This window comes from Elephas maximus, chromosome 7 (assembly GCF_024166365.1).
Source record: "Elephas maximus indicus isolate mEleMax1 chromosome 7, mEleMax1 primary haplotype, whole genome shotgun sequence".
NCBI lineage: Eukaryota > Metazoa > Chordata > Mammalia > Proboscidea > Elephantidae > Elephas > Elephas maximus.
Genome location: NC_064825.1, coordinates 107,866,825 through 107,880,866, shown reverse-complemented (window position 1 = coordinate 107,880,866; position 14,042 = coordinate 107,866,825). Strand labels below are relative to the sequence as shown.

The following is a 14,042-nucleotide window of genomic DNA, read 5'->3' as shown; positions in this document are numbered from 1 at the left end:
CAACAGTCTCTTAATCTTTCTCAGGCCACGGAACGGCTGTTACTTCCCAAGTGATAAATGTTGAGGAGACAAAATTGTGATGTAGATGAGCTTCTGCAGCATACTTCTGTTGTATCCCACTCCAGTTTCCACTAGGAGAGGCACTTGTGCTTTTCTAATTATGTGATAGAAAAGCCCACAGCCAAAGGACAAAGGTCCTTCTCTTATATAATAATGTCCAGCTCTGCCGGGTTACTGACCACATCACAGGAAACCAAATTCTGTTGTCTTAAAATCCAACAGTAATGTTATAGCGGTAAACAAACATTATATACTGATACTATACGCCAGGCACTTTTCTAATAGTTTTTGCAAACATTCTAGGAAACTTGTATCTATTAGCTTGTTTAATCCTCAAATCATACATATACTAGTAGCTTTCCATATAATGCTATAGTCGCTAACCTAAAGGTCAGCAGTTCAAATCCAACAGGCACTCCTTGGAAACTCTACGGAGTAGTTCTACTTTATCTGGTAGGGTGGCTATGAATCAGAATCCACTCAATGGCAATGTTTTTTTGTTTTTTTTTTCCCTATATATTCATTTATTTGATTCTCAAAACTATACTATCCCATACTTAATATCTTATTTTCTCCATTTATGAAATAGGACACTGAGACATTCAAATAAGAAATATTTCATTCCAAATTTACTTGGCTAAATTTTTACATTGACAACAGGTTATGTTCAGTATAACTAATGCAATTATCTATATTTTCATAATTACTGCAAAATACTCAGTAGTATATATTCACATGTATACATTTTATTGTTTCGGTCCTTTCAAGATAAAACAAAAAGTAAATAGACACTGAAGAATCAAATATAACCACAGAAAATATATGATATATTAATGATAAAAAATAATACGAGAAAAAGCTGCCTACACTTCAATTAGTTTGCACTGCTAATTTCCAAGAGAAAATTATCAGAGCGATTATTCACCTTCTGTTAAAAATATTGTCTCAAAAGCTATTTCAGTAATATATGTAGAAATAATAAGTAATTTAGAGTTTATAATCTTTATGGCTTTCACAATCTTGTTTGGTTTTCACAAATATTCAGTGTGAACGGAAGAGTAGGCAACCTCTTGCAGAAATAAATCTAGCCCAAAGTTGCCTGTTAATCTAAAAAAAAAAATGCATACTACTGTAGGAATAAAAGGCCATTCTTTGGAGGGAATTTGCACCTCAGTGTACATACTCCTCCAAGAGAAGAAAGTTTCATTTGGAGCCAGTGTTTGGCTGTGCTTTGAATTTGACAGTCACTTTTGGGTTAGGTAAAATTTATACTTCATGTGAGGAGTGATTTTAACATTTGACTCTTGTTGCTAACACAAGCTGATGGCATTGGTCTTTTAAGCCTTGCCAATACAAATTTTTAATAAGACTGTGGACAGCTGGCTGGGAGATTATGCTGCTATCGCAGAAATATAAATCATTCCTCATTATCTATTCTTTCCTTTATACATTCAAATAATAAACTTTCCAACATTGAAGTTTGGTTTGGCACATGGATGCTCAACTATAAATTACATTACCAGCTTGGCTATGTATATATATATACACCCTGACGAACCTGACACGTTTGTTGTAATGTGGGGGTTTGTGTGTTGCTGTGATGCTGGAAGCTATGCCACTGGTGTTCAAGTGCCAGCAGAGACACCCATGGTGGATAGGTTTCAGTTGAGCTTCCACACTAAGACAGGCTAGGAAGAAGGAGCCAGCAGTCTACTTCTGAAAAGAATTACCCAGTGAACACTTTATGAATAGCAGGGGAACATTGTCTGATATAGTGCTGGGAGATGAGCTGCTCCGGTTGGAAGACGCTCAAAATACAACTGGAGGAGAGCTGCCTCCTCAAGGGAGACTCAACCTTAATGATGTGGGTGGAGTCAAGCTTTTGGGATATTCATTTGCTGATGTAGCACAGCTCCAAATGAAAGAAACAGCTGCAAACATCCATTAATATCAGAACGTGGAATGTATGAAGTATGAATCTAAGAAAATTGGAAATCTTCAAAAATGAAGTGGAACACATAAAGATTGATATTTTAGGTATTAGTGAGCTGAAATGAATTGGTATTATTCATTCTGAATCAGACAATCATATGGTCTACTGTGTTGGGAATGACAGCTTGAAGAGGAATGGCACTGCATTCATCGACAAAAATAATATTTCAAGACCTATCCTGAAGTATAATGCTGTCAGTGATAGGATAATATCCATATGCCTACAAGGAAGACCAGTTAATATGACTATTACTCAAATTTAATCATCAACCACTGAGGCCAAAGATGAAGAAACTGAAGATTTTTACAGTCTGAAATTGATGGAACATGCAATCAAGATGCATTGATAATTACTGGTGATTGTAATGCAAATGTTGGAAACAAGAAGGATTGGTAGTTGGAAAATACGGCCTTGGTGATAGAAAGGATGCTAGAGATCACATGATTGAATTTTACAAGACCAGCTACTTCTTCATTGCAAATACCTTTTTTCACCAACATAAATGGCAACTATACACATGAATCTCACCAGATGGAGTGCGTAGGAACAAATCAACCACATCCGTGTAAAGAGACAATGGAAAAGCTCAATATCTTCAGTCAGAACAGGGCCAGGGATGGACTGCAGATTAGACCTCCAATTACTCATGTGCTAGTTCAAGTCGAAACTGAAGAAAATTAGAACAAGTTCAGGAGAGCCAAAATACAGCCTTGAGTATATCCCACATGAATTTAGAGACCACCTCAGAAATAGATTTGATGCGTTTAAAGTAATGACCGAAGACCAGGCAGGTTGTGGAATGATATCAAAGGCCTCATACATGAAGAAAGCAAGAGATCATTAGAAAGACAAAGAGAGAAAGAAAAGACCTAAGTGGATGTCAGAAGAGACTCTGGAACTTGTTCTTGAATGCCGAGTAGCTTAAGCAAAAGGAAAAAATGATGAAGTAATAAATCTGAACAGAAGATTTCATAGCGTGGCGCAAGAGAATATGACGACATGTGCAAATACCTGGAGATGGTAACCAAAAGGGAAGAAGCACTCAGCATTTCTCAATCTGAAAGCACTGAAGAAAAAATTCAAGCCTCAAGTTGCAAAAGTGAAGGATTCTAGGGGAAAATATTAAAGCATGTAGGAAGCATCCAAAGAAGATGGAAAGAATACACAGAGTCACTATGCCCAAGAGAATTGGTCTACATTCAACCATTTCAGGAGGTAACATATGATCGGGAATCGATGGTACTGAAGGAAGAAGTCCAATCTGCGTTGAAGGCATTGGGGAAAAACAAGGCTTCAGAAATTGATGCAATATCAATTGAAATGTACTCACTCATCTATGCCAAAAAATTTGGAAGACAGCTACCTGGCCAACTGACTGGAAGAGATCCACATTTATGCCTATTCCCAAAGAAAGGTGATACGACTGAACACAGAAATTATCCAACAATATCATTAATATCACATGCAAGCAAAATTTTGCTGAAGCTCTTTCAAAAACAGCTGCAGAAGTATATCAATAGGGAACTGCCAGGAATTTAAGCCAGATTTAGAAGAGGACCTGGGATCAGGGATATCATTGCTAAAGTCAGAAGGATCCTGGTTGAAAGCAGAGAATACCAGAAAGAGGTTTACCCATGTTTTATTGACTATGCTAAGGAATTCAACTGTGTGGATCATAACAAATTATGGATAAAATTGCAGAGAGTGGCAATTCAGGAACATTTAATTGTGCTTACGAGCAATCTGTATATGGATAAAGAGGCAATTGTTGAAACAGAACAAGGGAATACTACATGGTTTAAAGTCAGGAAAGGTGTGCATCAGGGTTATATCCTTTCACCATAATTATTCAATCTGTATGCTGAGCAAATAATCCAAGGAGCTGGACTATGTGAAGAAGAATGGGACCTCATGATAGGAGGAAGACTTATTAACAATCTGCACTATGCAGATGACACAACCTTGTTGTGAAGAGGACTTGAAGCACTTACTGATGAAGATCAAAGACCACAGCCTTCAGTATGGATTACACCTTAACATAAAGAAAACAAAAATCCTCACAACTGGACCAATAAGAGACATCATGATAAATGGAGAAAAGATTGAGGTTATCAAGGATTTCATTTTACTTGGATCCACAATCAACACCCATATAAGCAGCAGTTAAGAAATCAAAAGACACATTGTATTGGGGAAATCAGCTTCAAGAGATCTCTCTAAAATGATTAAAAGCCAAGATGTCACCATGAGGAGAAAGGTACACCTGACTCATGCCATGGTGTTTTCAACTATTCATAAAAATTCACTGAGGCCCTGTTCTACATCCTGGGTGTACAGCATTGAACAAAACAGGTAAAACATTTCTCTTCATAGACCTTATATGAAAGTGGGAGAAAACAGACAAGAAAAAGAATAAGCAAAATACATAGAATGTTAGACGGAGATAAGTGCTATGGAAGACAAATGAAGCAGGAAGTGATGGCACGGGTTCTTTTTAAATAGGATGGTAAAGTATGGTCTCATTAGAAAGAGAATAAAAAGAGTCATGTAGTTATCTGTTTGGGGGAGGAAAATTTCAGGGTAAAGAAGAGCAGACAGGAAAGTCCTAGGCAGTATCAGAACCGATGAGTTCAAGGAGGAGTGAAGGGGTCAGTGTGGCGAAAAAAAGGGGGTAAAACAGATAGAATAGTGAAGAGTGAATTCTCAGAGGTAAGGAACAGGGGAAAAATTATTTTGTACCTTAGGTTCTTTTAAGGGGTTTGGCCTTTACTCTTAGTGTGCTAGGAAGTTTTGCAAGGTTTGTGAAGAAAAATGGCATTTGGCAGTATCACTGTGGCTCCTCCATTGAAATTAGATTTGAGGGGCGTAGGGGAATAAACAGAGACAAGCTAAGAAGCTGCGGCAGTAATTAAAACTGAGATGCTAGTTCCTTGGGCCAGGGAGGTAGCAGAGTTTGTTCTGAGAAGTAATCAAACTCTGAGTATACACCACAGGCAGAATCAGCATGAAATGCTGAAGGATTGGATGTGAGGGGTGTGAAATAAAAAGAAAATACAAGGATGCTTCCTCAGTTTGAGCATGAAAAAGTAGAAGGATTACCTAAAATCAGGTTACCTAAAATGAAGTTTTGAATATTGCTGTTACCCACCTGCTGGTTGAAGCCCCTGGTTGGCACAAAAGGTTAACTGAAAGGTTGGAGGTTCAAGTCTACCCAGAGCACCTTGGAAGAAAGGACTGGAGGTCTACTTCTGAAAAATCAGCCATTGCAAAGGCTGTAAAGCACGGTTCTACTGTGACATCTGTGGAATCTCCATGAATCACGGTAAACTTGATGGTGACTGTTTTATTTTTGTTTGAATCTTATCTTGTGAAGATTAGTCATGTCCATTAATATTATTATCTATTCATCAATTATTTGGAAGAAAAACATTGGAAAAAAACATTTACTGTTTTTTTACTTAATTCATCAATTATTTGGAAGAAAATCATACTTGGAAAGTGTTCACATTTTATCATTCTCTGTTCCAGTCTGATTTTCTTTTTCATTATTTCAATAATGAACTTTTACATTACATAGATTTTTGGCATAGCAGCACGAACAAGAAAATTATATTTTAAAAATATGTAAGAAAACATATTATATAAAACATGGAAAGCACTTATATAGCAGGGAAATAAGAAGGGAAGTACAGATAGTATAACTCATATTTCCCATAGGTTCTATTATTCTTATTTTATAGTGTTATATACATATTTTCTTCACTTCTCATTTGTGTTATAAAGATGATAGTGTAGCCTGAGTTTAGTTAAATTTTAAGCATTTCTTGAGATTAGTGTTGCCTACAAAACCGTAGAATATGGTGGACATCTTGCTAATACAGACTTACAGGATACCTAAAAAAAAAATACATAAATGAAAGCAAGCCAAAGATAATTTATAGAAAAGCCCAGAAAAGTAGAAATAATATGTAAATATAAGAAATGACACTGACATAATGAGCTTATAAATTTAGAGAGAAGCCAACAAATACTTTTTAAAAAATGCTTATTTATCTGTAATGTAATGTTTTATGTATATATATACACACACACACACACACACACATACATACATATAGATTCCAGGCAATGCAGGCTTTAAAACAAAAATAAGTTATAATAAAATAATTCTATACAGTATTGAAATACGAGGCACATTTTTATTTTTTGCTGTACTTTGGGTGAAGATTTACAGAACGAGCTATTTTCTTATCACTCAGTTATTGCACATGTTGTTCTGTGACATTGGTTAACAGCCCCACAATATGTCAACACTCTCCCTTCTCAACCCTGGATTCCCCAATACCAGCTTTCCTGTTCCCTCCTGCCTTCCAGTCCCTGCCCCAGGGCTGGAAAAAAAAAGCACCTGTTCAATCTTTGACTGGAAGGTAAAACTCAGGAGTGACCTTATTACTGAGCTGAAAGTGTGTCCGGGGCCATACTTTCCACAGCCTCTGTCAGGGAAGCAAGTCTGGTCTTTCTTTTTGAGTTAGAATTCTGTTCTACATTCTTCTCCAGCTCTGTCTGGGACCCTTTATTGTAATCCCTGTCAGAGCAGTCAGTGGTGGTAGCCAGGCACCATCTCGTTTTTCTGGATTCAATCTGGTGGAGGCTGTGGTAGATGTGGTCCGTTAGACCTTTGGACTAATCTTTCCCTTGTGTCTTTAGTTTTCTTCATTTTTCCTTGCTCCCAAAGGGTTGAGACCAGAGGCATATCCTAGGTGGCTGCTCACAGGCTTTTAAGACCCCAGGCTCTAGTCACCAAAGTAGAATGTAGAACATATCTTTTATAAACTATGTTATGCCAACTGAGCTAGATGTTCCCTGGGACCATGGCCCCCACAGGCCTCAGCCCAGCAATTCAGTCCCTCAGGGAGCTTGGAGCTACCATGACCTTGTAAGGCACATTTTTTAAATAAATTAAGAAAGTAGAAAAACAATGTTGATTAAAAGATTTGAATAAATCAGTCAGCAGTTTTCAAATAGTGGAAAATATTTAAAGTTTTTAATCCTAAAACAGAGGTTACACTTCATGTTAAACATTTAAAGAAAAAAGAAGTTTAACACTGAAAAAATATAATTTTAAAAAGAAAGCCTTAAAAAAAAAAAAAAAAAATTAATGGCATTACCTGAATGCAAACAACACACGTAGAAACCATAACAGAAATTAAGTATCTACTACATGGAAAATGGAAAAAAAAAAAAAAAACTTTCTGAAATAATCTTTGAAAAACAGAGAAAATTAAAACTACAATACTAGTGTATGTAGGCATTATCACAAAATATATATATATATATATTTAGCAATCTCCTTGACCAAAATTTCTGGAATGCTCTAATCCTGAATTCATTATCTATTCTTAACTTTATATTTTTTTCCCATCGACAGTTTTAAAACAAGTGAATGAAGCATTTAACTTGAGAATTTATTTTTACTGAACATAATGAATCTGTAGAAATCAGAGTGAAGACAATGATTTTTTGAAATATCCAGAAGTCCAATGGAAGTAATTTATTGAGGCTTGGTAGGATTTTCAAATGTATGGCAAGTTTACACCAATGATACAGAACTGTATGCAAGGTTTTAACCCGTTGAGTTTACAACTTTCTAGGTCCAAACGTGTTACAAATATTGTAAGGATGTGCATATTCTAATGAAAATGAGCAGCATTTATTAGTACTGTACAAAATGTACCTTTTGTCAGATTTAAACTTTATAGACCAGGAATAATTTCTTTTTCACAGTTAAGAAAACTGAGGCTTAAGATGTTAATAACTTATTAAGGGTCATGCAGCTAAGAGGGTAGCAGACCTGGAATCTACTCTGCCATGCCTAACTCTAAAACAACTGCCCTTAACCATCGTGGTATACTTCTTCTCTGTATAATACATAAACTGACTTCTGAAACCGTTATCATTACGCCAAAAATGTAGCTAATGTCCATAACTGAATTCTATGAAATTGGTTATGCATGGAGGTTGGTATGATATAGTTTTAAAAAACCACCAAATCAAACCCTTTGCCACCAAGTCAATCCCGACTCATGGTGACCTACAGGACAGAAGAAGAACTGCCCCACAGGATTTCTAATGGACAGCTCATGGATTTGAGCTGCCAACCTTTTGGTTAGCAGATGAGCTCTTAACCACTGGGCCACCAGGGCTCCATTGCCCAAAACTAAATTCTTTGAAATCAGATATGCATGAAGGTTGGTGTGATACAGTTTAAGAGATGATACTATATTTTCTTACTTTGCACATTAATTTCACTTAAAAGCATATATATTTAAATGACAAGTTTAACTCATATTTACTGGTTTCCAATTACAATACAGATTTCTAAAAAAAGCTTATTGCTGGAAATGTCTAAGATCATATATAGTTAAATAAAGACTGGCTCAACAGAAACAGAGACTAATTGAAAGATTAGATTGTTTTTAGAGAGAAAAACCAAAGAAATACCTACTAGGAAAGAAAGAATATATGAGATTAAATAGGGAACATCACTGTCGTCTTACATGCCTTGTGCTCTCTCTCTTCTGCATAACTCTAATGAGAGCATTTTTCACTTCTTTGTTCCTGAGACTATAAATGAGTGGATTCAGCATGGGGATCACAATCGTATAAAAAACAGAGACCACTTGGTCCTTTCCCAAGGAGTAGGACTTACTTGGCTTTAAATAAGTAAAAATCATGGTACCATAGAAGATGGTGACACCCAGGAGGTGGGAGGCACAGGTAGAGAAGGCTTTTCGCTTTCCTGAAGTGGAATTGATTTTCAGGATAGTAGAGAGAATGGATGCATAGGACACAGAGATTGTGGTAAGAGACACCATTAATGTCCAGCCAGAAACAACAATTACCATGATCTCAATGTTGTGTGTGTCAGTGCAGGACAGGGCTAAAATTGGGGGTGTGTCACAGAAAAAGTGATGGATTACATTGGAATCACAGAAATGCAAAGTGTTTATGCAAAGCACATTGACAAAGGAGACACTGAAGCCAATCACATAGGATGCAGTGATGAGGGAGCGGCAGAGTGTCGTGGACATAACAACTGGGTATTGTAGAGGGCTGCAGATAGCTACGTAGCGATCATAGGTCATTGAAAAGAGAAAAAAACATTCAGTGGCACCCAAGAAGACAAAAAAATACATCTGGGTGAAACAGCCCCTGAATGAAATATCCTTGGTCGAAGTCAGTAGGTTCTCTAAGGTTTTAGGAGTAATGACTGTTGAGTAGCTGAGGTCAAGGAATGACAGATGACCGAGGAAAAAATACATGGGGGTGTGAAGCTGGAGATCCAGGTGGATTATTAGTATCATCCCTGTATTCCCCAGCAGAGTAACCAGGTATATCAGGAGAAATAGAGTAAAAAGGACCAGCCGGATCTCTTCAGAGTCCATCAGTCCCATGAGGACAAAGTCAGACACGTTTGTATTATTCCTTCTGCCCATAGTGTGCAGCTCCTCTAAGCCATAGGAGGTTAGAGTTGATACTTAGCAGCAGTGACTTCAAATAGGCTTTTGTTTGGATGAACCACCTGGTGTTAAAAAAAAAAAATATATATATATATATATATATATATATATATATAGTTTTGTGTTTCCAGAAAACGATAATGAAGAGTGGTTTACAAAATGTGACTAAACAAAATCTTAATTTCGTTGCCATGTATAAATATGGGTATAAATTGACACTGGAATGTTATATAATCAAAAGTAACATATATTATGTAATTAACATGAACCTACCAGCGTCCACAATGCTTCTGTTGCAAACATGTTCAATCTCCATGGAAATATCATACTGTAGGTGCTACTATCATGCACATTTTTAGATAAGAACATCGGCAAGGAAGTTTAAGCAATTTATCCAAAATCTGAGCTTGTAAATGTTGCCCCTGTGATTACACCATGTTAGGTTTATTACAAAAACATGTTCGTAACACTATATCCGTAATTACAATTAATTTCAGCCATCCGAGAAAATTCTAAACACGGTAGTAAGTAGAAACAGAGTTTTAATGCGTCCTTTACTCTCCTCTTACTTCCAATATTATATAACACTACAGACGAAACAAAATTTTCAGCTTCTGGGGTCTTTACTGTCATGCATTAAAATTAAAAACTGCAGATTATTCATTTCCAGAAGATATTTTGTTTTCTTCACTTGAACGTTAAAAATCAAATTCCTTCTGAAAGTTGTATTTCCAAAAAATGTACATTGCTCATATACAATTGATTCTATTAACTCTGTGTATTTGTTTCCCCAAATGCTGGCCTTAAAAAAAAAAAAATTAGGGTAAAAAAAAAAAAAAGACCGAACCGGTTGCTGTCAAGTCCGACTCTTAGCGACCAGGTATTGTGTTATATTCTTCCTAGAATGTCTCTGTTTTCTTTGATTTGACCTAAACCAAATCAAAACCCATGGCTTTCCAGTTGATTCTGACTCATAGCAACCATATAGGACACAGTAGAACTGCCTCACAGGGTTTCCAAGGCTGTAAATCTTTAGGGAAGCAGACTGCCACGTCTTTCTCCCATGGAGCAGCTGGTCGGTTTGAATTTTTGGTTAGCAGCAGAGCACTTAACCACTGAGCCTACAGGGCTTCTTGATCTGACCTAAAACCCTCTAATTTTGAGAATCATACTTACATTGAGCCAAAGTTGGTGAATTTTTTTTTCTTCCAATATTACCTGACTAGAATTTTGTCAAGCTCAAAATTTTCTTCCAAAAATACATTTATAGAGATGAAAATTTCTGTGATATATTTTTTCCTTTCAGATGCATTAATTTTACATTTTCGTGCATGCATTTTTTTTTCCTGAGATAAAATAAATCAACCTACAAATTTTGTTCAGTTCCTAGTCAAATGTAAAATTCACAAGGAAATTATATCTCTTAAAAAATACCTGCGAGCTACTATGAACTTAAGCAGAGCAGAACATCCCTTACCGCTCACCCTAATAATTCCAGGGCACCTTATATACTGGGAATTGTTGATAATGCAACGTTCTGTCATCCTCGGGGACTGATTTCCAAGAGAGATTTCCTGGCACATTTCCAGGATAAAAGTTCAAGGACTAAAGTATTCATGTTAGGCTTGTAACAGATTGTTGCCTACTCTCTTAGAAGCCACATAATGAGGACCATGGTGGTTTGGTCTTCCTTTGTGATACTCCACATTTTTTACTAGGATGTTAGAGAACTCTTTCTAGAGAAATAATTACTCTGTAACTCAAAGTCCAAGTAGTTAACTATGAATGTTTGAACAGTACATTTTTTACACTGAATTATGTTAAAGTATGATACTATCATAGGAATGAAACATGTTTATTAAAAAAAAAAGTTTAAATACATGAAAATACAAAAAAAAAAACTCATTCAATTCTGTTATTAATATTTCGGTTATTTTTTCCAAGTATTTTTATTGTGCATAAAATTCTTACATGTCTATTTACATATTGTATCAATTATCATACTATACATTCAGTGTCTTATCCTCGTTGTATCACTAAACACTTATAATACCCCTTGACCTATTTTAGATTAACCTTCTATAAAACACATAATTTCATGTGTCACGCATTGACTGGTTCCCTGTAGATAACTTATCTCAGGGAATATTCACTAGCAGACTGGGGAGACACTTTGCTGCATCACAAGGAAAGCATGGTGCCGGTTCTCCATTCAGGTCGCCAGTGTCATGTTAATTCATCTACACAGAAATCCATGCAACCTGTTTTACCATTTTAGTGTACTTGGCTTTTGTTTCACAGAAAGAAAAATGAGAGCAAAAAGAAGAAAAAAAAAAGGATCCTGAGATAAATCAACATTTTGCAATACTTTATTATAAAAGATTAATATAGTTAAAAAAATGATTATTCCTCTGAATATGATCAGGTCAAAACTTTTCTTAGTTACAAAGGAAAAGGAATTAAAATATGCAAAAAGCTGAAATATTTTATTTAAGATTATTTGTCCAAGATGAAGAAGCAAAGAACAAATCTGAAAACAAATATAAACTTGGAAGCAGAATAAAATATTTTTGTGATTTGTGTTGCTGGTACCTAGAAATATAATTACTTTTCATATACTGTAACTGTGTGCAGATAATGCGTGTCTTCAGCTTTCATTCATCAGCTGCACCCGCCTCCTGCAGCGCACCCTCATAAGACCTGCCATGCCAATTCTTTTCCACATGTTGCAGTAAAAAAATTCACATAAGGAGCTTCTGAAAATACCTCGAGGGGTTAGGGCATAGCCAACAAACAAATGCAGAAGAAGAGTGTTATTTGTGTAAAAATACTGTATTTACTTTATCTTAATATGTTGTCACATTTTATCTTATAGTTTTTTTTTTTTTTACTTAGTCTATTGTTATATTCATTTATTGTTATATTCATTTATTTTATACTTTTTTTGTGGATTCTACAATCAGGAATAAAAAAAAAAAATAGTTTAACTTCTTTTCAAATCCGTATGCTTTTCATTTGTTTTTCTTGCCTTTTTGTCCTGGCTAGGTTAATCCATACAATGCTGAATAGAAGGAGTGAGAGTATATGTATCCTTGCTTGTTTCAGGTCATTGGGGAAAAAATTAGATATGCACCAATTAAACACTAAGTTAGCCATTGCTGTTCCACGATGTCCTTGATCAGATTGAGGAAATTAGTTTTATTTTTATTTTTTATATCATGAATCCATTATGATAACATCTTTTCCTTTATTATTATTTTAATATGGTAGATTACATTGACTAGTTTTTTACTATTTACCCGGTCTTATGTTTCTGAGATAAAACTCACTTGATTATGATATATACTATTTTCAGTGTTTCTGGTTAAATTTGCAATTTTTTATTAAAGATTTTCAAACATATGAGCTTAAAAATGTTGTCTTTTTTTTTTTCCTGCTTTTTTTGTGTGTAATAAATATTTCAAATTTTGGTATTAGGCTTCTATTAGACCCATATAATGATTTTGGAAGAGTTCCTTCTATTCTCTTTTCTGAAAAAACTCATGTAATATTTGTGTTGTTTCTTCCTTAAATGTTTGATAAAAATTACCATTGAACTATATGGGTCTAAAGATTTTAGAACTTCTTTCTTTTTTTTTTTAAGGTAGTGGCACTTGTGAATTTATAATCATAAATTCAATTTTTTATATAGTGGGATGTTTCAATTTCTTTTCCATCACATTCAATTTTGGTAAATTGTGTTTTAAAAACAATATTCCTATTTAATTTCATTTTTTAAGATTCATTATTATATATATGTTTATAATACATTCCCTATTGCGCATGGCATCTGTAGGTATTTGTGTCTTATCTCATATTTTGCTGAACAATCTTTCTAGTGATTTATCAATTTTATAACTTGTTTTTTCAAAGCAGAAAATTTAGACTGTATTCATTTTCTCTATCTGTTTTCTGTTTTACTTATCTCTACACATGTTATTTCCTTCAGTTTCTAAACTTCGGGAAATTTGTTCTTCTTTTACAAACTTGTCAAGGTGAAAACTTTGATCATTGATTTAAGACTTGTCTTACTTATCATGTAAAATTATAATTCCCCCTCCCCCTGGGACTACTTAAGCTGCATCCACAGTTTGTGATACATTGTGTGTTCATTTTCCTTCAGTTTAACACTTTCTTATGATTCAATGCGAAGTTGACATTTGAGCTAAGACTTAAAGAAGGGAAGAGTTAGTGATGCAGGTATGTAGGAAGAAAGTGTTCTCAGCAGGCGGAATGTCAGGTCTTTGATCCAGTTTGAGTTAGCTTTTGTACATGGTGTGAGGTATGGTTCTTGTTTCATTTTGTCCAGGGGCTGGGCTGGGCTGTGCAATTGCAGGATTACTGAAGAGGCCTGCCTAGCAAGAAAGCCATTAGTCAGTGGGGGTGGGGAAAGGATAGACAATAAAGTATATGTGTGTTGATGATTATAA

The 14,042-nt window shown here is 35.3% G+C and overlaps 1 protein-coding gene across 1 annotated transcript; it reads right to left on the bottom strand.

The window, feature by feature from the left end:
- Positions 1-8,595: 8,595 nt before the first annotated feature.
- Positions 8,596-9,549, bottom strand: LOC126080266 (olfactory receptor 8H1-like). The gene has a single exon (XM_049891522.1). It carries the CDS (start codon positions 9,547-9,549, stop codon positions 8,596-8,598), a length of 954 nt encoding a protein of 317 aa, XP_049747479.1.
- Positions 9,550-14,042: the final 4,493 nt, after the last annotated feature.

Excerpts from the sequence above, each read along its gene's own strand:
- LOC126080266 (XM_049891522.1), bottom strand. The coding sequence starts at position 9,549 with ATGGGCAGAAGGAATAATACAAACGTGTCTGACTTTGTCCTCATGGGA.